The sequence below is a fragment of the Grus americana genome, chromosome 3 (assembly GCF_028858705.1).
Source record: "Grus americana isolate bGruAme1 chromosome 3, bGruAme1.mat, whole genome shotgun sequence".
NCBI lineage: Eukaryota > Metazoa > Chordata > Aves > Gruiformes > Gruidae > Grus > Grus americana.
The window spans coordinates 125,879,847-125,902,857 of NC_072854.1; the positions used below are offsets into that span (position 1 = coordinate 125,879,847).

General features: G+C 52.2%; 2 protein-coding genes across 4 annotated transcripts in view; both read right to left on the reverse strand.

Annotated features, from left to right (window-relative positions):
* Nucleotides 1-23,011, reverse strand: part of CFAP61 (cilia and flagella associated protein 61) — a 113,431-nt gene that overhangs the window by 3,581 nt on the left and 86,839 nt on the right. The window contains exons 24-25 of one of the 3 annotated variants that reach the window (XM_054821613.1): nt 13,530-13,620; nt 10,714-10,879 (exon numbers count right to left, since the gene is read on the reverse strand). In XM_054821613.1, coding sequence (XP_054677588.1) covers nt 10,714-10,879; nt 13,530-13,620 — 257 coding nt within the window. Of the gene's footprint in view, nt 1-10,663; nt 10,880-13,529; nt 13,621-23,011 lie in introns of those variants that run through there. The other 2 variants (XM_054821612.1, XM_054821614.1) reach the window with 2 other exon arrangements.
* INSM1 (INSM transcriptional repressor 1) lies at nt 6,710-8,906 on the reverse strand. The gene is given in 2 exon segments (XM_054821620.1): nt 6,710-8,719; nt 8,722-8,906. Coding segments are annotated over 2 exon segments (1,416 nt in total). The 5' UTR covers nt 8,774-8,906; the 3' UTR covers nt 6,710-7,355.

Genomic DNA, 23,011 nt, shown 5'->3' on the forward strand with positions numbered 1-23,011 from the left:
ACACGTGCACCCCCGTCAGCAGGGTCCCCGTGCAGCTGCCTCCGCACGCGGCTCCCCGGACCCGCAGCACCCGGCGCAGCCCCCAGCCCCACTCCCGCACCACACACCTGGGGGGTCGCCCTGGGTGTCCCCGCGCCGGCGCAGGCGTGGGTGGGTGCACCGGGGCCCTGCCAGGCGGGACCGACCCGGCCGCGGGCTGCAGCGGGTGCAGGCAGGACGCGGGGCGCGCGGGGGGCAAGCACGCACCCGGCACGGGCCTGAGCCACCCCCAGCGCCATCGGCCCAACAGCCCCCAGCAACAGGCAGAAAAGTGTCCACAGACCGACATGTATTAAAAATAAAATAAAATATAAAATAAATTAATTTATATATAAATTTATACATAAAATGCCTTTTATATGTATTATCTTATTGCTATATCTATTAATATGTTCTGCGTTATATAAACACTATATATTATGCATATTATGTTCTATTTATTCCATGCCACAGTATATTAAATTACATATCTAACATTTCCTGTTACGCATACCATCCTGGCACAGGCTGCCCCGAGAAGCTGTGGCTGCCCCTGGCTCCCTGGCAGGGTTCAAGGCCAGGTTGGATGGGGCTTTGGGCAACCTGGGCTGGTGGAGGGTGTCCCTGCCCATGGCAGGGGGTTGGAACTGGGTGGGCTGGGAGGTCCCTTCACACCCAAGACCAGGCTGGGGCTCTGGGATTCTATGATTCTCTATATGTATATTAGGTATTTTATATATATATGTATATTAGATATAATATATATTGTATAATATGTATTGTATTAAATATACAGATATAATGTGCATATGATATTACATTATAATAAGCATAATATACATAATCGACAAACTATAATCTATGTATATGTGATATACAGTATATAATACACAATATATTACACTACATATTAACTAGATAATATATTGTATATTATTCATTCATTAATATTTGTTTAATGATAGTACTATTAATTATATATCTATTAATTTTATCAAGATATGGCTTATAAGTTACATATGTGCTATGTTACATATACATTATGTATGCATACATAGGTACATATGCAGACATAGCTAGTATATACTTTAGATATACATACACATTGCTATATAAACTATAATATTGTATGCATAACATGTGCAGTGTACTTTTATTAAAACAATTATATAAGAAAAATTATAGTTATATAAATCATCTCAGCAATGTATGAATAATATGAGATAGATTATATAATTAATATAATATAATTAATATAATATAATATAATTAATATATAATACATGATATTATATACTGCATAATGCATGTATCATATACGGCATAGACAGTATATAATACAATGGATTATAGATTATGCACAAGATGTATGTATAATCCATGTTATGTATGCATGTATGCATACGTATGTGCACCTATACATATACCTATAAAGCTACTAAAAAAATTCTACAGGACAATGTTATTTCATTATATGAACATTGAAAATGTATCAATAATGATATATAATGCATATATAGTATTATATACTATATGTAATGCATCATAGTATGCATTATATAATAGGCAATATATAATTCATAATATACATTATATGATACATTATCTGTAGCATATATTATATAATGTGATTATAATATGATTATATATCATATTATTATATAATAGGCAATATATAATTCATAATATACATTATATGATACATTATCTGTAACATATTATACCCTCTACTACCTATTCTGAAGTATACTTATGTAGATAATCTCTATAAAATATACTGATAAGAAAGGAATGAAAATCTTCTATTTATTTTATGGAGAATTATAATTTATGCCACGTAATAAATCTCTATTTCGCATGCGCGTGTGTGTGTAATTCAAATAAAATTTTCCGGGTCAAAATCTAGGTCCCCATCCCGTGCAGATGTTTGGCATTTTCCTCGGGTTTTGGGCTTTTCCCTTTGAGCCGGTATTGCAATACCCGTCATTTACATATGAAAACCTGTAAAATTAGCAAATGAAATGATGACTGTTCCTTGCCGGACAAACAAATCCCCGTCTGCACCGGGCTGGACTGTGCCACCTTCCCCGGCTGTTGCCGCAGCCAGGCCAGGCCACCCAGACCCCCGGTGCGGCACGGGCAGCGGCTTTGCTCCGCTTGGAAAGCCTTTCCGTAAATCAACTTCCCCATCAGATGAGAAAAGCTTTAAAAAATTAACTTTGTCTAAAAGTACCGCGGTGCTCAGGCGTGGGTGAGGCATGCGGAGTGCGGGAGACACGGCACGGAACCGGCTGGGCTTCACAGCTGCAAGGGTTTTTTTTTTTATTATTATTATTATTATTATTAATTATTATTTAAAACCAGTGGTTCTTTTCCGAAAGGAACAGGTGATTTAACTGGAGCTGGCGGACGGCTGCTAGCAATCCCGCCCAAGTTACCGTGCAGGGAGGACGTATTCCGAAACGCGTCCCGGTGCTGGCTGCCCGTGCCACCGCCCCGCCGCAGCGTCCCGGCCCCATTTCAGCCTCTCCTGTACCGACGGTAACGCCAAAATCGGCAGCAGAGTATTATGGGATGTTTGTGCCTTTGCAAGACGCTACATATCTTTTTGGACGTGCGCTTAGATTAAATAAGATTTAAAAAAGGAAAAAACAAAAAAACCCTGCCGGTGTCCTGCCCCGGAGCCTTTATCTGCAGGACGCGGTGAAAGGAAAGGCCAGGCTTGGCATGTCCATCTCGCTGATTAACATATCAAACGTTTCCACGAGGCAGACCTTTGTTATGCGGATTGTAAACTAAATTTAATTAAAACCATTTAACGCCGTAATGAGGCTTTTTATCTGCATGGAAGGATGTGAGATGTTTGAATGCAATGTGCAAAACGCAGGCAGCCCAGGCACCCTGTCCTTCGCCCAGGGGAGACGCCTGGGTGCCCCAGGTAGCCCGCCGTACCGCCCGGCTGCAGTAGCCCCAAAACGCCCGCTGGGACCCAGCACCCTCGCGAGCGGGCAGCGGGATGGGAGGTACGTCGGCACTGCTGCCCTGTGCCACCCCGCGGCACCCCGCGGCACACAGCAGCACCCCATGGCACCCCGCAGCACCCCGCTGGGGACGGACGGGAGAAACGCCTGCGGCTCCAGGAGTGGTTTCCCCCGCCAGCTCACTAAAAAGCGACGCAGGTTTTTGAACAGGTTTGCGGGCGGAAGAGGTCTGAACTCCAAAGCAAAAGCCCTTCCCAGAGCCATCCCCGGGCTCACCCCAGGCCTGGGACTCTCCTCCCACCCAACAAACAAACCAGAAGATGCTCGGCAAGGCCAGGCAGCTGCCCGCTGCACAGCCAGCCCCCCAAAACTCTGGCTGTGCCCACCTGTGTTTAGCGAGGCAGCCGATGGGTGCACCTACTGCACGGGTGGCTGCGAGTGACCGTGTTGCTGATACCAAAACTGCTAAAAAATTCACCCCTGAGAAGCGGCATCACCGTGGCAGCGCTGGCGGTGACACTGCCGGCAGGAAAAGCTCTTCCCAGCCTCTCGCTAGCTCCGCGCCCGCAGCTCAGTGACGGTGTGCGAGCTGCGTTTTTCAGGACCCTGAAGGTTCCTGTAATTAATCTCCCTGGTTCCTCTCAGTTTGCAAACAATCCGTTGCAGACCATGTGTTCAGCTCTTTGTGCGCTCAGAGAGGAGGAAGGCTCCAGCAGTTTGCAAACCGGGCAAACATCCCTGCCCATGTGCACAGCGAGTGAGCAACCGCTGTGCCTGCGCACCGACTGCCTCCAAGAACTGGAAATCGTGTCACATTTGGGGTAGGATCAGCGTTTTCCGCGGTGCCCAAACCTGTTCCTGCTGGATGCATTCAGAGTCATCAGCAAATTGATTTGTTAGCTGACAGCAGGAGGCTTTGTTTGCACAGCGCTGGCCGGCCTGCGCTGCCGGATGGCGAGACCATGGCACCGAAAAGGCAACACCTGCATTCCCAGAAGCTGCTGCGAGCGGCGCTGGTCAAGCTCCGGTTTCGCCCTCGGTGTATTCACTGGGCCAAAAGCGGGCTCGCCGGGCTCATGGGCATGGAGGTGGAGGCAGGGGAGAGCCGGGCTGAGGTCCGGCATCGGGGGGACGGCGCAGGGGAGGAGCGGCTCCACGTTAGTGACGGGTAGGGGCAGATCCCTCCCCAAAATACTGCCCAAAGGCAGCCTGCAGTGAGCGGGGAGCGGTGGTGCGATGCCCTTCACTGCCAGTGTCACAAGAGACGCGGAAAGGTGAGAACGGCGAGGCGGATCGCTCCCCGTAAAATCCCTCGGGCAGTCGGTGCCTCACACTCATCACGACCTCCTCCAAAGCTGCGCAGCCGTGCCGCCGCCGGAAGGAGGGGTGCCGTCCGAGCAGCCAAGGCTGCTGTAGCCCCGCGACGCCAAAAGCCAGTCCCCTGCTTTACAGGGTGTTTGTGAACGGAGCCCAGTTTGCAAAGCACTCCAGTTTCACCCCTCCTTACCCCTCCCCAAACCAGGAGCCGCCACTGACCACACTTTCCACCGCAACGTGTGTTGCCGTCAGCAGAAGATGCAAAAGCGTGGGTGCCGATGGCTGCCCTACAGACCTGGGAAATTCTTCCGACCCCAACAGATTGTATCTGACTCCTACCGGAACAGGCAGGAATTTACTTGACTGTTGGGAAATGGATACCGCGATGAAGCGGTTGTTTTGTGCCCTGCAGTGCCACAGGCTGAGAGCAAAGATTGCAGCGGGGGCACTGCCGTCGAGACCTGGACGGAGCCTCTGGACCCGTCTGAAGGATGCGCTGGGCGTCGGTCTGGAAGCGGTGTCCGACGGCCCGAGAGCACGGCCACGCGCGCTGGGCAAACGCCGTTTGGTGTGAGCGGAGAGCCCGGTCTGCCAGGCCCGCGGGCAGCTGCCACACACCGCGCTGTGACAGCCCGCATCTGGGGCTTTCCGAGGCCAGGGACGCCGGGAAAAGCAAAACCACGCTTCTTGCCAAGCATGTTTTGCCGCCAGTATCTCTCAGGCTGTTGAGGCCACGTTCTCCTTCTCAGTGTATCAATTTACAGCTAAACCCACGGCTTCGCCTAGACCTGAAGTCAGTCCTGGTATAACGAAGCCGGTTTCCTAGGAATCAAGGCAGCAGGAGCATACTGGCTCTGGTGCCTTTTAGCCTGAACGAACAGGAAAGCTCTCTCTACAAAGATTTTCTCTCTCTAGAAGCTTTGCTACATCAAAAAGTATTCAGACGTTTCCTGGGAAGCTTCCCTGCAGGAAGCTCCAGAAGGTCACCTGCCTTTCCCACGGCGAAGCAGCCGTGTCTCGGACAAGAGCCTTTAGGTGAGTGAACGTGGCAGAACAGGTTGGAAACCTCTTCTGGCCAGCAAAAGCCTCAAAGGCGTTATCGTCCCCAAGATGGAGAGTGCCAAAGGACCCAGGCTGACACCTCTCAGCCCAGACCAGGAGGTGACAAGGTATTTGCACTGGGGAGTGCCAAGCAGATCCGCGTGCCATGAGGTCGGCTCCGTGGCTTCTCCTGCTGGCAAGGGGAGAGATCATGCAGCTGCGCTGCAACACCCGCGAGAGGGGTTTTACTGACCCGGCGTACATCTTCCCCAATTACACTGATACTCTAACAATTTTTGCTAAAAAAAAAATTAAGAAACTACTTTTTGACCAAACCAATGCAATTCCCACGTACAGACACAGCCCTGAAGCACCCGCGCACATCGGGACTGATCACCCCAACCCGTTGCTGCTTAAAACGCTCCCAGGACCAGGCACGTCCTACGCAGAGCCCCGCCGCAGGCTACGGGACGTGGCCGCCTCTCCCCTTGCAGGGTGAACAGGGGTGCTTGGCACCTCACTTTCTCCCTGCCCTGCGAATTTTTCCCACGCACTGGTGTCTTCCCCCATTCCAGAGGGAAGCCCTAGTACGCCGGTTTTGCCAAAAACCCATCGTTATTGCAGGACGCTGCAGAAATCGCACCACAGGGCAGAGCAGGGCCAGGCTCTAGCCTTGAGACCGGCACGCAGAAAGCTCAGCCTTCCTTGCACCAGCCTCCCCAGTTCATAGTGAAAGCAGGATGCAGCTTTTCTACTGAGCCCCCCAGCCCCACAGCTCAGAGCGCCGAGCACAAGGGAGAGCTGCCCAAGCAGACCGCACACCCTCTCCCAGGCAAGGATTTCTGCAAGCTTTCCACTTCTCCTTCACGGTTTCCCCTCCCCTCGTGTTGTCCCTGCAACGCTTTCAGGGGAAGGTCCCTGGAACTCTTCCACAGCTCTTCCCAAGGGCCAGGAGCAGAGCCCCGGGACGCTCTGTGCCCGCTGACAGCTGGAGGCGAGGGCCAGGGCTGGGGGGGCCGCGGGGCAGCGCGTCCCCTCACGCGGCACGGCAACCTTCCCCCAGGACCGGGCACACCTCACCCTGCTCTTCTCCCCCCTTTAATTCCTTTTTAATTAATCTCATCAAAGGGTGCAGAGCAGGCTGGTGCCGACCAGGGTGCCCTGCCAGCAGAAAGCTGAGCCCGGCCCCGCGTCCCCCCCCCCGTCCCCCCCCGAGCCCCCCCAGGGCCAGCCCGGCAGGGAGAAGCAGGAGGCAGCAGGGGCACGCTTGAATTTGAAAATATTTTATTTGAATAGTAAATAATTATACAGTTGAAACAGTTCTATCGAAGCACTCTATAAATAGCTAACAGTTAAGAAAATAATGTGTGTAGAAAAAGAGATTGCATCTAAAAGTAAGAGCTGTCAGTTGCACAGGATAAAATGGTTAAGATCGTGTGTCATTCTAGGTATAAAAGTTAAAACCTTTTTAGCAGACCCCTTTAGAAAAAAAGATCTTCTAAAACGCACAGTGAAATGGCAGGCAGGGGGAGACAAAAAAGCACATTAGAATATCTGCGATCAAATAATATCAATCTTCATAATTAATATAAATAAATAACGAATAAATAACATAATTACTCAAACCAACATATACAGATAGTCAACTCATGAGCTACCTTAGTAAGGGCAAAACCGAACAAAACCAGAAAGTTGGCATGTCACAGTTAAGGCAGTTTCTACAGCATTTTCTGGAGACCATCAACAGCAGAGTCAAGGCATTTGTGGCTACACTAAAGGAAATTCTCATTTCTCCTCAAGCGGTTTGATCTGTTCACATTTATAAAAACCAAAACGAACAAAACAAAAAAAAAAAAAGAAAATAAAATAAAGAGACCCCGGAAAGGTGAACGTAAAGCCAGATTCCAGCAGTTCACAAGCCGTATTAAAGCTAATCGCGTGGCGAGTCCAAAGCGCAGCCCGCGGGACGCGCTCGGCCCCGGGAAGGCACGGGCGGCTCTAGCAGGCGGGACGCAGCGGCACCTGGAGCAGGATGACCTGCCTGTTCTCGGACGGGTGGCACTTGTTGATGTGCCGGGTGAGGCCGGGCGAGCTGTAGAAGGTGGCCGGGCAGTACTTGCAGGGGAAGACCTGGGCGGCGTGCAGCAGGCGGAGGTGCCGCTCCTGGCTGCTCTTGCTGGGGAAGGTCTCCCCGCAGACGGGGCACAGGCGGCACTCGGCGGGCGGCGGCGCGGGCGGCTCCTCGGCGGCGGGCTCCGGGGCCGGTGCGGGTCCCGGCGCGGGTCCCGGGGCCGGGTGGCCCAGCAGGTGCTTGCGCAGGTAGGCCTGCCGGCGGAACCGCTTGGCGCAGCGGGGGCACTCGAAGAGCCCCTCCTCGGAGCCCGCCTCCGAGGCGCCGCCGGGGCTCGGCGTGTCCCGCTCGCTGCCGCTGCCGCTCGCCTCCTTCGGCGGCTCCTCCGCCGGCGCCCTGCCCGCCTCGGGGCCGCCCTTGGCGGCGGGCGGGCGCGGCTTGTGCCAGCGGCGGTGCGAGGCGAGGTTGGCGGGGCAGGAGAAGACCTTGTCGCACTCGGGGCAGCGGTACTCCACCCGGACGATGCGGGAGCAGCGGTGCTGCGCCAGCGCGAAGGGGTCCCCGTACTCCTCCTTGCAGAGCTGGCAGATGAACTCGCCCAGCGGCCGGGCGCAGCCGCCCCGCGCCTTGGCCGGCGCCTCCACCGGGCCCTCCTTGATGCGCAGCCCCAGCACGGGCGACGTGGTCACCTCGTCCTCGAAGGTCAGCTTGCGGATCGCCTTCGCCTTCTTGCCCGACGGGGCCTTCTGCCGGCCGGGCTCCGCGGCGCTCGGCGGGCGTTTGGCGGGCGGCGGGCGGCCCGAGGCGGGCGGCGCGGCCGGGGCGGGCGGCGCGGCCGGGGCTCCGCCGGGACCGGGGGCGGCGGCGGCGTGGCCGGCGGGCGGCTCGGCGTGGCCGGCGGCGGCGGCCCAGAGCTTGAGCTCGGCCGGGGCGAAGAGGAGCGGGTCCATGGTGCCGGGCACGGCCGGGGCGGGGAAGGACTCGGCCGAGACGGGCGAGCCCAGGCTGAAGCCCCGCTCCAGGTACTTGTCCCTGCTGACGGGCCGCGTGGGGCTGTACAGCGCCTGCACGGCGGCATCGGGCGTCCCGAACGGCACCGGCGGCGGCGAGTCCCGCAGCGGCGGGGGCGGCGGAGGGGCGCCGCCGGCGGCGGGGAGCGGCGAGCCGGCGGCGGCCTCGCGGCAGCAGCGCGCCCGGTAGGAGACGGGGGTGGGCCGCCGGCTGCGCTTCACCAGGAAGCCCCGGGGCATCTTCGCGCCGCCTCCGCGCCGGCGGCGGCCGCGGCGCACGCTCCTCGCTCTGCCCGCGGCGCGGCCGCCGCCGCCTTTAAGCGGGCCGGGGCCATTGTTCGGGCCGGCGGCGGCGGGACGGGCCAATCAGCGGCGCCGCGGCGGGCGGCGGCGGCGGGCGGAGCGGGTGCACCTGAGCCCCCGCCCGCCCGCGCGGCCCCCGGCGGCGGCACACGCCCGGCCCCGCCTCCCGCACGCTCCGCGCCCCGCGCCGCCGCACGGCCCGGCACGCGCGGGCCTTTGTGTGCCGCCCCGGGGCGGGCGCTGCCTCCCGCCGGTGCCGGGACCGGGGAGCGGGCGGCAGCTCCGCGCCCCGCCAGGCCGAGTCGTCCCCTCCCTTCTCTGGGAGCCGGGATGCGCTCGGCGGCGGCGGCGGCAGCGCCCGGCCCCCGGAGAGTCCGGCACGGAGCGGCCGGCAGCTCTCGGCGGGCAGGCTGTTGCCGGGGGCAGGCCGGCACCGGCGGCGCGGGGAGAAGGGAACCCGGAGGAGCAGAAAGTCGCTTTTGTGGCGGCTGCCGGCGCAGGGGAGGGCAGCCCGCCGGGAGGGTGCCGCGGCGGCCCGCCGGTGCGGCGGGCGGGTTTTGTCCGCCGCCGGCATCAGGTGCTAAACCAAGGGTCTAACCGAGTGCGGCGGAATAAAGACCGAGCCCGCCGGCCGGCCCGGGCCCTGCCCCTCGCCCTCGCCGAGGAAATTAACCCCGCGCTACCGAGGGGCGAGGGGGACGCGTGCTGCGGCGGTAACCTGTTACTCGGTGCGCCCCTCCGCCGGGCCCGCAGCTCCCCCGCCCACCCCACCGCACCCCACCCCGGGCCGGCCGCGCTTCCCGCTGTCCCGGCAGCCCCGAGCTCGGCCCGGCTCCGCGGCACAGCCGCGTGGATGGGGACGGCGGCAGCGGCGCGGCTCGCGGGTTTCCGTCGGAAGCGTTACGCGTTCGGTGCAAGGCGAAGCAGCTGACGCGGGGGACACCCCCGTTCCCCGTTTTCCCGCACGCCGCAGGGGGATGTAAAAGCAAACGCGCCGCGGACGGAGACGCCGAGGATGCGCCCCGGGAGGGGTTGGCGGGGACTGGGGGGATCCGTGCCCGCTCCCCCGGGTGTGCGGGAGATGCAGCGCGGCGGGGCCGCGGCAGGTGCAGCCGCCGGCGCCTGGAGCCGCTGCGGGGCGAGCACCGGGCCGCGGCCCCGCTCCCCCTTAACCCTTTGTCTGCAGCCCCAGCCTGCCCCAAGCAGCCCCAGCCTGCGCGGCGGCCCACGCGGGACTTTGCGCGGAGAGCTCCGCGCTGCGGCACGCCGGGGGTGGGGGGGGGAGCGGGCCGCGCTGCTCCGCGCGTCGCAGGTGGTGGCACGGCGGGGGGGGGGGGGGCGAGCAGCGGGGCGCCCCCCGCCGCGAGCAGCCGGCCGGCCCCAGGGGTGCGTGCGGGCAGCGCCGCCCCCCCCCTCCCCTCCCCGGGTCCCGCGCGCCTTTGTGGGGGGCGGCGGGGCACGCGGGCGGCACGCGAGCGAGCGGCGGCCCCCCCGGTCCCCCCCCGGTCCCCCCGCGCGGCCCCGCTCGCCGCCTTTGTGCGCCTCATTAGCATAAAGCTGCGCGACCCGCCCGCGGGCGGCACAAAGGGGCGCGGGGAGACGGGGGCGGGGGGGGGGAACCGGCACCGGGGGCCGCCGCTTCTCCCGGGCACCCCGTCAGCGGGGCGGGCCGCGGGGGGGGGTCGTGGGGCCGCCCTGCCCGTGCACCCCCCCCCCCACCCGGTGGGACAGGCGTGCCGCGGGGCGGGGTGACCCGCTGTGCATTAGCATACAGCTGCGGGCCCGCCGGGCACGCGCCGCGCCCCCCGCACCCCCCCGCGGCGGGGTGCACACCGAGAGCCGTGTCCCCTTCCCCCGGCGGGGCTCACGCCGAGACACACACACACCCACACACGCCCCCCCCCCTTCACCCCGGCGCGGCTTTACGAAAGCGGGGGGGCGCTGCCAGGCGGAACCGGCGCTGCCGCCTCACCTGCGGTCGGCGGGGGTCCGGCGGTCCTGGCCGGGGCGTACATGGGCAGGTGGGCGCGGTGGCGGCGCAGGTAGCGGAGGACGGGCTCCCGCAGCGGCGGCGGGCAGGGGCTCTGCTCCTCGGGGTCCTCCGGGGGCGGCTCGGCGGCGGGGGGCGACCCGGGCACCTGCAAGGCAGAGCGGTCAGACGGCCGGCCGGCCCGGCGGCGCCCCGGGGCCGCGCACCTGAGACGGGAAGCGCGGCGGCAGGGACCGACGCCGGCGTGAAAACGCGTCGGGGGCGAGACGCGGGTGGCAGCGGGACGGCGCGGAGCGCGGCTCGCACCGGCGGCACCCCGGGGCCGGGCGGGCAGTCCCTCCCCGGGCAGGCGTGGCGGCGGGCACGGCCACCGGCGCGGCCACCGGCTCCGCGGGCCTCCCGCTTAACCGGCACTTCCACCCGAGAGCACCGCTCGGTTGTTGTCCCTTCCGAAATCACCCCGCGCTTGTCTGCGTGAAGGGGCGCAGACGCCACGCGTGCGTGGGACCGAACCAAGGGTTTCGTGCGCAGGAACCCGCGGACGGGTCCGACCCCAGACGCGGCCACTGCTGACACACTTCCATCGGGAAATTCCCCCGATGCCTAATCTACGAGCTGCTTTTAACTGACTTCGCAGAGCAACCCCAGCTGCAATTTGAAAATCAGACCCTTATTTCTCATTGAGGACAAGTGCCTTCGCTAGAAAATCTCACGCTGCACATGTGTGCCCTCAGTTTGCTGTAATACTTCAACAGCTGATGTAGGTGCAAAAACCCAGCCCCGCCATCTGCATGTTTGCATAGCTGGAGCTCTGCATGTTGAAATAAACACATGTTTGTGATCCCGCGGAAGGGTAAACATTCCCCGCGCCATCACCATCGCCCGCCTTTCAGCGACGGGCAAGGGCGTCCTGTGCAAGAGCCACACAGACGTCGAGTGCGGTGCCCGGGTGACAATTTCAGTGCACAGGTTAAAAACGTAGTCCCCGTCCCAGCTGTAACTGGCGTTTCTGTGCATATAGTACTTACTACTAGTGATCATTGCCATAAACGTTTTCCCTAAATGCGTGAGACCTATTTCCAGTTTCTGTGGAAACTGCAACCAGAAATGCCTGACCTCTGTGTATTTACCCTCCCAGTTCTTAAACGTCTCTTTCACAGGTGTATTTTCCCCTCATTTTTACATTTCATTACTAGTTTATCTGCATGCTGAAGTGAGCTGGAATACGAGCACCGTACAGAAATACAGCCAGCCCCGAGGCACTTCAGATATATTCCATAAGTGCATGGTACATACTATGTATTGGCAACGTGCCTAGAAGGAACACCCAAGGAGAACATGTAAATGTGACATTTAGTAAATATAGTTAAAATCACCGTGAAGAAAATCCAAATAAAAATACAAAAAGTAGAGAGAAATTTGCATTCTGATGCAGATACCGTCACCTATGTTCACGTAAGCAATTCTGACTCATCGAGGTGCTTTCAGTCTATTCAGTGAGACTATTTTTGTGTGTCAGGACTACTGCAACAAGAAAAGGGTAAGGCGAGTCGTTTGTAGGACACCAATTCCCTTTTCTCTGAAGTTGTTCACACTTTGAGCATGCGAAATGCGGTTGAATGATGGCAAGAAAAACACTTCTCATCAGGCCTCCCATTCTGCACAGAATTTCATTTTGTGTTCTTTTATAGATGTCTTCCAAGAGAATCGAAAATAAAACTGCACTGAGGCACTTTCTGTATCACGACAATAGGAGGAAAATTGCATCTAGCCGTTCTGGGAGGAGGCAGGGGTCGAGCATTTGTGTGGTTACAGCTGGGATGTACGACAGCACGCCGGTTTGGGCCACGGGCACGGGTGGGCTGCCCACTATGCAGCGTCCCTTCCTCTTGTCACCCTGCCCCCACTTAGAGTTGATTCTGTTTCTTTTCTGCACAGCTTAAAACTCTGTGAGCGAATACTTAAAAAATCCTGCCGTCACACGGAACTGCGTTGCGTTAAATAAAAGCAAAAGCAGTGTGAGGAGAGGGAGGGGAAAATTGGTCCCAAGCAGTGGGTTGGAAGTATCAAGATCCAGACTGCAAATTCTGTTTGAGATCAGCCAGAAATTCATCAGGGGGCGGGGGAGGCAGTTCTTGGGGGTGTTGGAAATCTGCAGCTAGCAGTTCTTTTCGTGGAGCGCAGGGGGCTTTGGATGCTGAGCAGGCAGAGTTACAGGCTGCTGAGACTTTATGCCTCCATCTCTTTGGTACTAAGGCCAAAGCTGTAAACAGCATTAGCAAACATTTTAATTTCATCCTTATTCAGGAAATCCACTTATCGCTGAAAAAGCCAGTTGCTTTCACTCTTTCGGCTACAAAAGCCATTCCCTGTGGGGAGGTGTTGAAAAATCTACTACTCATAGGCTCAGCTGAGACAGGTTTAGCATGGCCCGTAGTGTATTCGTATTAGGGAACATTAATAAACAAAGGGGATAACTGAACAAGTAAGCCTCCAGATTCTCCTGGGTAGTTGTACTAAACTGCACATATAATGCAAAAATGCTGTGAAGGAAGACAAAGCAACTTAAAGTTCTACTGGCAAATTTGAGAATGTGCCCAAATAACGAAACTGAACAATATGATGTACTTGGTAAACCCCCCCCCCCCCCCGTGAGGTACAGGATCTGCTGGTTTCCCAGAGGAAATAGCTAAACAGAAACCTAAAGCTTTAAGAGAAAGATGGGAGAAGAAACCAAAGTGAACAACACTAACAAATTACCTAAATAATAAAATGCACTCGCCAGTCATTTTTCTTACCTGTTCCGACATCAGGATTTGGCGCAGCTCCTTCTTGAGATCAATAAACCGATCGTGATAGATGGCCATGGACCAAGGTTCCCTGAAGTAGCTGGTTAAAAAAGAAGAAATTTAGTTATCTTGTGAACCTCTCATTAACCACTAATAAAGTATTTACCTGCTTTTTTGCCTTTATAAATTACAGTTCTGGACCCACCATGATCGTTTGTTCATAAAATGCCTCCCGTAACAGCATGGTCAATCAATTCTTTTAATGGATGTTCCTGATGTACAGCCAGCTTCAGTAATTACATTTAAAGTGGCTTAATTCAGAGCTGTGGCAAGACCCAGTGAAGAATCCTGATTTTATCAGAATTTAAAAGCCTGAAGACCTGTAAAGAACGGTGTCTCCATTATCTGTCCTCATTTGAGAAAAGCAGATTGCAGGATTAACTGAACTGCTGCATAAACAAATTAAATTTGTGTAGACAATGACACAAATGTTGTTCATCATTAAGGTTTCTGGATTAATAAAGGCCAGAAAAACAGGCCACCACAGTGTTGCAATATGTTCTTTGCACTAGTACGCTGAAGCTAAATTGAACCTATTCTAGGAGGAAGCTCTTGTAACTTTTTCTTTCAGCAGCAGCATTCATGACAGCATTCTTCTTTGAAAAAGGAGTAAAAGGATGGAGAGGACATGACTCGATGTAGAACCTCAAGGCTGTAAATATAACCAGAGGCAGCTAGATTACAAAGCTGTGATTTATTTCTCTTTCCTCTAAAATGAAAAATATTTTTTACAGCTCGAACGAGATGCTCTGCATGTAATTCTTGTTAATGCTAACTGGAGTCAGGAGGTGCGCCGCGTTCGTCCCAATAACGACGGAACAGACGTCAGCAGGGTCACCCAGCAAATTTTAACACGGGGGCGTTTGCATGCCTGCGACCAACGTTCTCGTCTTTGGCACGGCAGCACGCGCTTGGCGCTGCTGTCAGGAGTATGCGTACGCTATCGCTTGATTCAGTTGCGTGGGCTTTAAATGAACAGCTGGATAAAGCAACTTAAAAGGCACTACACAAGTTTAATAATTCTGACATATCTGTCTACAGAAAACTAACATGCAGTTTCCTTGTCGCAGATTTTTTCTTTCCGTGAATGTCATCAAATGGCAGGATTTCCCCCCTCCCACTCTTGAATGAAACTTCAGCTCTCACTAAAGCCCTGCACAATTAATAACGCTTTGTGCACCTGGCAGAACTTTGCTGGGTTTTTACATACTCATCCCTTCAGAAGCTCTCTTCCCCTTCCCACTGTGCCCCTTCATCTGCGTCTCTCTTTGTGTCGCGGGCTGGCAGGGCTGCCTCTCCTGGATTTGCACAGTGTCCAGCACAGCGGGGCTCCCTCCGATAGATGTTTTCACAGTATAAATATTTATTGACACTACTACAAATCCCGCGTTCTTGCTATGGTAAGCACTGCCCAGCCTAGGAGCCTCTGGTAGCACGTTACCACGACTGACACTACCTATTCGTTCAGATACGAAACGTTAGAAGAGATGAGCTCAGCTTTAAGTATCTTTAAGTAATTATATACCTGTAACGTGTACAGAGAGCTGGAAAAGAACAGGATATTCCCCAAATATTTAAAACCCCTTCCATTTCAGAAGGGAAACCCCACCCAACAGAAACACTTAATGTTGATATGAGACAGCAAAGGGGGGAAGGGGGGGTGTTATAGAAGAATACACTAAGATAATTAAAGACACTATTCTTACTGATACGCCCAGCTAAAAGCCCTGTTCCGCTGGCCAAACGTTTTGTTTTCAAGCTGGCATCTTAGTTTTCATTCGAACCCCGATAAGGTGATTTCATCTCTCACTGAGGCACATCTCCCGACTGCCTTACCTTGGTTAAGGTGTTCACCCGCCTCACTGCGAGGTTACGTTAAATGACGTTTATACGACGTTTCGGGGATGCTACGCGTTACCGCCACTGTTACCAGCTCAGTCCATAACTGCATTTTTAGCTGTTACCGTCACCATTCCCAGATTTGGAGCTCACAACCTGGACTGTGTCACCCAGTCTGCATTATTTAATGTAAATAAAATGCCCTTTTTTTGGGGAATGGAGAATGTCTTGTCCAATTTTTCTAGATAGGCTGCCAAGAGGAGCTACCAGTGAGCAACGCTTACTCCCAGATTCCCTTTACTTCCCTTCACCTGAAGAAGCGTAACCACCAAAGGCAATTTAAAGATACACTTCACAGGAACAGTCCACTTCCTTTGCCGGCTCGGCGTTGCTATCTATTTATCTTTTCAGTTAGAATCACCTTTCTGAAGGGGCACGGTGGCGTGTTTGAGAAAGCAGATCTACATATGGCTGCTAAAGGGAAGGTTTAATAATGAAAAAACCCGTGCGAAGCCAAACCAACAAGTTGACTTTCTGAGGCTCGTTCTGAATTTTATTACCACTTCAGCAGCGGTCCCTGAGGGCACGCCGTGGAAGGCTTGAAAGTATAATGCTCTTCAGTATACGAGATGAAGCTGGCATGCTCCCAACAGAGGCTCAAAGGCTCCTCAACTATCACGAGAACGGCATCTGCCACATGTGTTTGCACCATTTAGTCTTTCATAACCTGCCAGAGCGATCAGGCTAAATATGTACAAGATGACAACGTTTGCCAGGAGCATAACGGGTTTTCAAACTTGGTCACTTCCTAACGGGATCCCCTGCTGGCAGACTTTTATATCGACAGAAGCTATCACGGGAAGGCATTTGTAACGAGATGGGATGAAATGGTCTCCTTTTGAAGACAATAAGCGACATCCTTTTTGTTGCTAGGAAGCTGGTCTCGCCTTTCATTGACAAACAATATTTAAAGTCTGTTCTGCCTCATTTGTGATGTGTAGCCTACATTAGATGAAAGGGAAGGAGGAGGAAAATATTTAGTGGCGTCCTGTACAAAAGACGTGGAATCCTCCCCTTTTCAAGAGACACAGCATTAAATAAAACGGACAAAGTTGGCCACTGCTAGCGAGCAAAACCGGAGCGTGCAGGCACACGGCTTTCCGTCTGAGCGCTAGCTGTATTTATTCTCCATTTCATTTGCAACCGCGCACCACGTTCGGAGAACAAGGCTTCTGCCTCCGTGAAAGGTAATTCTGAAGCCGCCGCACGCCTGCGGGGTGTCCCGGCACTCTAAAGCAGAGGCAGCGAGGACCCGACACCGACCTCCGGCAGCATTCCTGCCCTCTGCGGCAGGTCTGCATTGCTGACAGCGAGATGTGAAAGCCAGAAAACCTTAGAAATTGAATGAAAAACCTTCAGAATATCACGCTCGGTTCATACAACAACAAAACAAAGCACAAGATATAAGGTAAAAAAACATATTAAAGAAAATCAGTAATTCAAGTTTTTATAAATCATTTTAAATTCCATGAGAACAAAGTAATGGCAGAAGGGTGAAGACCAGCTCTGTGGAGTGAGCTTATCTACTCTGGTAGACCAATCTGTTATCATTCCCAAGCCTGGCACAGCTGTAGGACTCACACAGATCAGTTTTATCACACCACTGCAACGTTTTCCAAACTTCTTCCCTTCACGACAACGAAGCAAAGCCAGGCCCGAGTAATTTCCACTTATGTTATTAAAGATGGGCTTCTAAGGACCACTGTTGATTCTGTCTTTATGCATTTCATACTGGGTGCTTTTCTTGGAAAATTTCAGGTGAAATCCTCTCAAAAAAAAAAAAAAATCAGTGGCAGAAAGAGAAACTAAAAGCAGTGCTATGAATGTATCCAACATGGCAAAAAACCCCAGAAACTGATTTTTAAAAAAAGGTTTTTCTCATTCCTCTCAATGTGAAAATAAATCTCATTATTACAGCCTGAAAAATAGTGGTTTTCTTTTTAATATGAGGATTGTAATACGTTTTTAATTACTTCCATTCCTTTTCTCACTGCTTCCCCGAGCCTGCTGACAGCCTGACTGGGGACAGGCCTGCGGGCACACCTACCGCACTGGGAACGCGGCCCCGACGGCTCATTAAACTACGTGGAGTAATCCCTCCCAGCAGGTGAGCTTATCAAATTAGCAGAGCGCGCGCGCACGCCGAGAATCGGGTTAAGGGAACGCAAACCGCGGCCCTCCGCTGACTGCTCTGCCGCGAGAGCGGGACGAGGCGGGGGTCTGCAGAAGCTGGAGGGGCAGGCGGGCACCCGCGCCTTGGGACCGTGCCCTCGAGAACCCCTCTGCCGGCTGCTGGCACACTGTAACTCCGGGTTTTGAGGACGCCGCGTCTGTCGGTGTTCTTCCGCTACTCAGAGCTTTTATGGAAACAGTAACACAACCAAATTCAACTCCTTGCATGCCTGCCATCCCCGCTCCTTCACCGACACGCGTAAACTCGGAGGAAAGAACCAAGTTCAGAAGCTCAGGCGATCTATGAAGTGGTTTGAATCTGTTTGCAACTTTTGTTAAATGTCTCTAAATAATCATTAATACAGGTCTCTCGAAATCACGCACGATTCTTCACAAAGCAGCCTACAATTCGCTGCTGACCCGCCGTACGTCCCATTAAACTCAGTGGGACTCTGGTCAGAGCTGTATCGTCCATCATCCAGCACTGTACGCGTAGGCAGAGCAGCACACGTTTTTGTAGTACACGGTACAGAGTCATTGATAATCCCCTGTTAATCTCTAAGTAGCGTGGAGTCTCATTTCCTCTCTGTAGCTTCCCACACTTAGTACAACATGGTGAATTTTCCTAAGCTGGATGTCCATTTTTCTGGGTTTAAATTTCTTTTTTTAAGAAGAAATGCAATGCTTGAAATGCAAAATCTCCAGGCTGTATCAGCTACATCTGGAAGACACTCTATCAGTTCGCAAATACTCAGTCCTCAGAATACTCAAAGTCATTCCTTAGCACCTTTGGATACTTTCAACTTGAATGACTTGGGCAGTTTACCGCCGATGAGCACCTCGTTGGTGCTTTTGGCGTACGATGGAGAAAGCTACCCAAATGCTGGCGTGCTTTTGCTGCAGCTTACCTCATTCCTTCTTGGTTTTGCCACTACCTGGCTAGTCAGAAGAAAGCTGCTGCTATTACCAACACCGCGAGCATTTCCTGCTAACTATCACCTGACCAGTAATTTTGAAAGATAGCTTGTTTACACAGGTAGAAAGCAAGACTAATTTGTATAAAATCCCACCAAGCACCACCGGAAAGCATCGCTCTTCATCACCGAGAACATAGAATATTCCCTGGTTTGCAATTTCTTAAAATTCACTTACAACTGCAGAACTATCAAACAAATGTCGAACCAACAGCGTGGCTGTAGCAAGAAAGCTATTTAACTCCTGGCTGTACGGTTCTCCTCGCTGAACACCTGTTTGGCCATGCATTTTAGTCACTCCTGTTAAATCCATTAATCTAGGACTCTGTTACTGCTCTGACCCAGTAATTAGCGAAATCAGTAGTCTTACAGACAATGAATCTGTGATTTACTTCATTGGGCAGATTTACAAAATAATGATAGCGTTCACTAATTTACAGGCTGACATTTCTTTTGTACTTTTTGATAAGTAAATCACAGAAACGAAGCCTGTGCTTTTTTACCACCTTTAACAGAATTAGGACCAAACCTACAATGTCTTTTCTTTGGAAGACAACTGGTTTACAACCTGTGGTTTACAGCCCCCTTCTTTCTGTCATGCAACAGCAAAGCAATAGCGCGGTGCAACTAATCCTGCAGTTCTTGCTCCAGAAAAGTGGGCGCTGAATCCAGACCCCATGGAGGACACTACTGGTCCCACTGCGGGTCGTGGCTGACACTGTGCATAGCTTGCCAGCATCTTCCCCTCGCAAACGCTGGTCACCCATCATGACTGACAAATCATTTTTGCTTTCTGCGTTTTTAATATCCTGGAAACGTTAACGTTCAAGTGCCGTTACCTGGAGGCACCACCAGAAAGCAGACCTTCGCACTGCTCACTTCACCTTGAGATACTGCAGTCCTTTCCTGTTCTAAGGATCCTGAGAGATCTTCTCCCTTATTTCAGCACTGGAATTTGTACAGTTTAGATACTTTACTAGATAGCAGCGGTTACTGCATAGCTGATTCTCACTGAATTGCTCTTTAAACTTTCTAAACTCTGTGCTCTTTGAAATTGATATAAAAACATTGCTGTCTGCTCTTTTTATGAGGAAATTATGGCTGACCCTGAAAATAAGGTTTATTGCATTTTTTGACGTAGCACTATTTCACACGTAATGTATCATGAAAAACAATTAAAAGGAAATTAAATCTGACGCACAAAATCAACAACTGTGCTGCGTGCAGTGGTACGATTGCCTTTCTGCAATTACTTGTTTGTGAATTCAGAGTTCAATCATTCATAATGGCTTGCATAATTATTAATATGAATCAGCAAGGTCCAACTGTAAATTAATGTGGTAAGATTCAGTTGACTAGCCGTTACTTACTAATTTGGACATGAGGTTTCTTAGTAACGTAGCTCTTCATTAGCAAGTTAGCTGCTCCTTAAAAATGACATTAATATAGCCACCTAAAGGGCTCTACCATTTGTATTGATTTGCTGCGTAAGTACAGCTTTACCAGTGCACCTTGGGGTTAGCATTTAATTCTGGTAGCAAAAAAGCTGTTAGTGCTTTGATATCCCTTCATGTGTTCCTCTTGCCTTCTCCTGTCTCTCTCTTCATAAAAAGCACACAAATTTTCCTCTAATTAGACTGTAAAGCGTACTGAGTAGCATTAGTCCCTCTCAGCCATGCTCACTACCCACCACATTTCCCTTCTGGTTTTTTTCATCCCTGCAGAAAATAAGTCTCACCATCTGCATGATGAACAAAAGCCTAAGGTGGAATCCCTTAAATGTAATCACGGTGTGCTAATGGTGCGGGATCCGGCAAATTCCAGACAGCAGTACGTTCTACCATTTCTCTTAATGAACAATCACTCTTCATTTTTGAAAGTCTGGTTTAAAACCAGCTTTTCTATGTAGCATGCATTGCATGTTTAAATAATCGCCGATTATCCAGGCTATAAGTAATGAATTTATATCTTTATCTGGCCCTTTTAAAAACAGTACCCAAAACATCAAGTGTTCTTCTTTTTTCCTAACTTACTTGTTACATTGTGAGATTTGAGTTGCGTCAATAAACAGTCCAGTGTGGTGTTTCTGCTTAAACTCTCATTAAATGCCACTGCTTAATAAATCACTTTTAGCCTAATGAAAACAGTACTATGATGTGTGAATTGAACTTAAGTAGAAAAGATCTAAATGGTTACTTTAAAATAAGTAAACGCTGTTCATACCGCTCAAAGTATTTTTGAGCGTTTAGCTTGTACAGCTAACATGACAAACGTAATGTGAGCATCAGCAGCAGGGTTTGGAGAGAACAGCCAAGGAAACATCTGGTGCTACTATTCACTTCTATAGTTTCTGGGTGGAGCTTTCCAAAACATCTTAGTGAAGGGGGTCTGACTTTGACTCCCTCCGTGCGTTTCTGCTGCACGTTCGGCAGCCTCGTGTCCTATTGCATATCGCTGCTGGAGCTGTGCCACTTTGTGTGGAGTACCCCTTATTCTTTTCGGGGTGCGTCGCCTCTTGGGCAGCAACGCCCACCACGGCCAGGCTGCCTGCAGGAAAAGGAGCACTAGCCTGTTCCGTGTCGCCTGCCCAGCAGCGCTGAGTACAGATCTTCTAACCGACATCTGGGGTGGATCACCACAGATCTACGCACGTGTAAGTTGCTCGTTTCCTTCATATGCAAGCGCTGAATCCTATCTGCTGTTCTGGCACTAGGAAAAAAATGCCTTCGTCGCTATATTTCAGCAAAATCCCCTGTACTTTGTCCCATGCGGAGGTATTGCCGGAGTCATACACCACCCTCCCAACTCCTACTTGACAAAGAACCTCTAGTTAATGTCTGCCAGTGGGGGCTTCTCCCTGCGGACCTGGCCCCTCACAGCACCAGCTCCCAAACTGACCTTTGCAGCGTGGTAGACGTATAAACCCCAACCCTGGAGAACCCCAAACTTGCAATGGAGATGAGGCACTCGGAGTATACCTGCATCTTGCTGCAAATAGCTTTGCTACCGTGCAATGAACAGTGGCAAGTTCATCCTCCTCGTGGTGCTTGAGGCCGCTATGCAGAACAGACAAATTGCCAATGAGTTCGATAAGTCCTTAAAATCCTGGAAACCGAGTTATTTTAAAAAAAAAAAAAAAAGGTAACAAAGTCTTTTTGAGCTCAGCTTGGATGTGTCTGTAAGGTTTCTCCGCTAGTTGTCCTTTAAAATACACCCTGCCTTCTTGGACTCCTTCCCAGGACTGACCCGGTAACGTTCCTCAGCTCTTGGCTGGAAAGCCTACCTGTACACCCAGCAAAGCCTCAACGTCCAGCCTGCATGCACCAAGATGGCTCCACCATGCACACTGAAGCGTAGCAAGTGCAGATGACTAATGGTAAGAACTAAATATAATCACAATATAAATAGAGCACTTAGTACTCTGTTTACGTGTTATTCAAAACACATTGATGTAACACCATGCGTTAGTCTATCAGCATGCTTTACAAATTGTTAAATACCAGAAGTGCTTAACATACAGCATCTTACTAACTTCAGCATCACATGGAGAGTAAACCTGGTGAGTAGGTACAAGAAGTACTTTTAGAAACTAGCGGGTCAGACTTTTATACATTATGTTACCGGATTTGGTTTTCATTACAGCCAAACAAAGCCTACGTGAAGCACTTCTATCTCATATTAAAGGCATGATGCCAGTCAGCATCCATTTGGTTGCCAAGTATCAGGAGACTCCTCTAATTATCCGTTTTGTACTTAAGATGCAGCAGAGGGAGATTCCACCGCTCTGTGGACACGTTCCATAACTTGGCAACTGCCTTACTGTTGCCTTCATCTCGGGAGAATACAAGAGGGTGTAACTGCTGGTTACATTCCTCCTTTGTGAAGCAGTATGGAGCACCGATGACCAGTAACAGATCTGTAAGCTTAAAACTAAAGTATTTCAGAGCTCTCTCCCCAGCCCCGTATCTGCTGCTACGGCAGTGGAAAGAATTTGAAGGCTTTCAAGCGAGCACCGGAGACCTCTGAGGGAAGGGAGGGAGTGTGGTGCAGGGGACACTCCACATGAAACCTACTGGAATTTGCTTTCTTTTTCCTTCAAGAGAAGTCTTCCCTCTTGTAAAGAGCCTCCATCTTGGGTGCTCAAATTCCAGCTGAGCCTTTCTGAGATGCAACCTTATGGGAAATGAATAAAAATCACAGAAACTCCTTCCTGAAGTGGATTCCAAATCTAGGCAGTAGTGCTGCTAAATTTCTAGGTGACATAAAAGGTTAGTATACAAAATCCTCGGCTTTAGGATACTGTGTCTTCGGTTCCTGTGAGCTTGCTGCCCCAACACTGGACAGCTGCACCGTAAGACCTCTCTGCTCAAGAACGTCAAGGCTGAA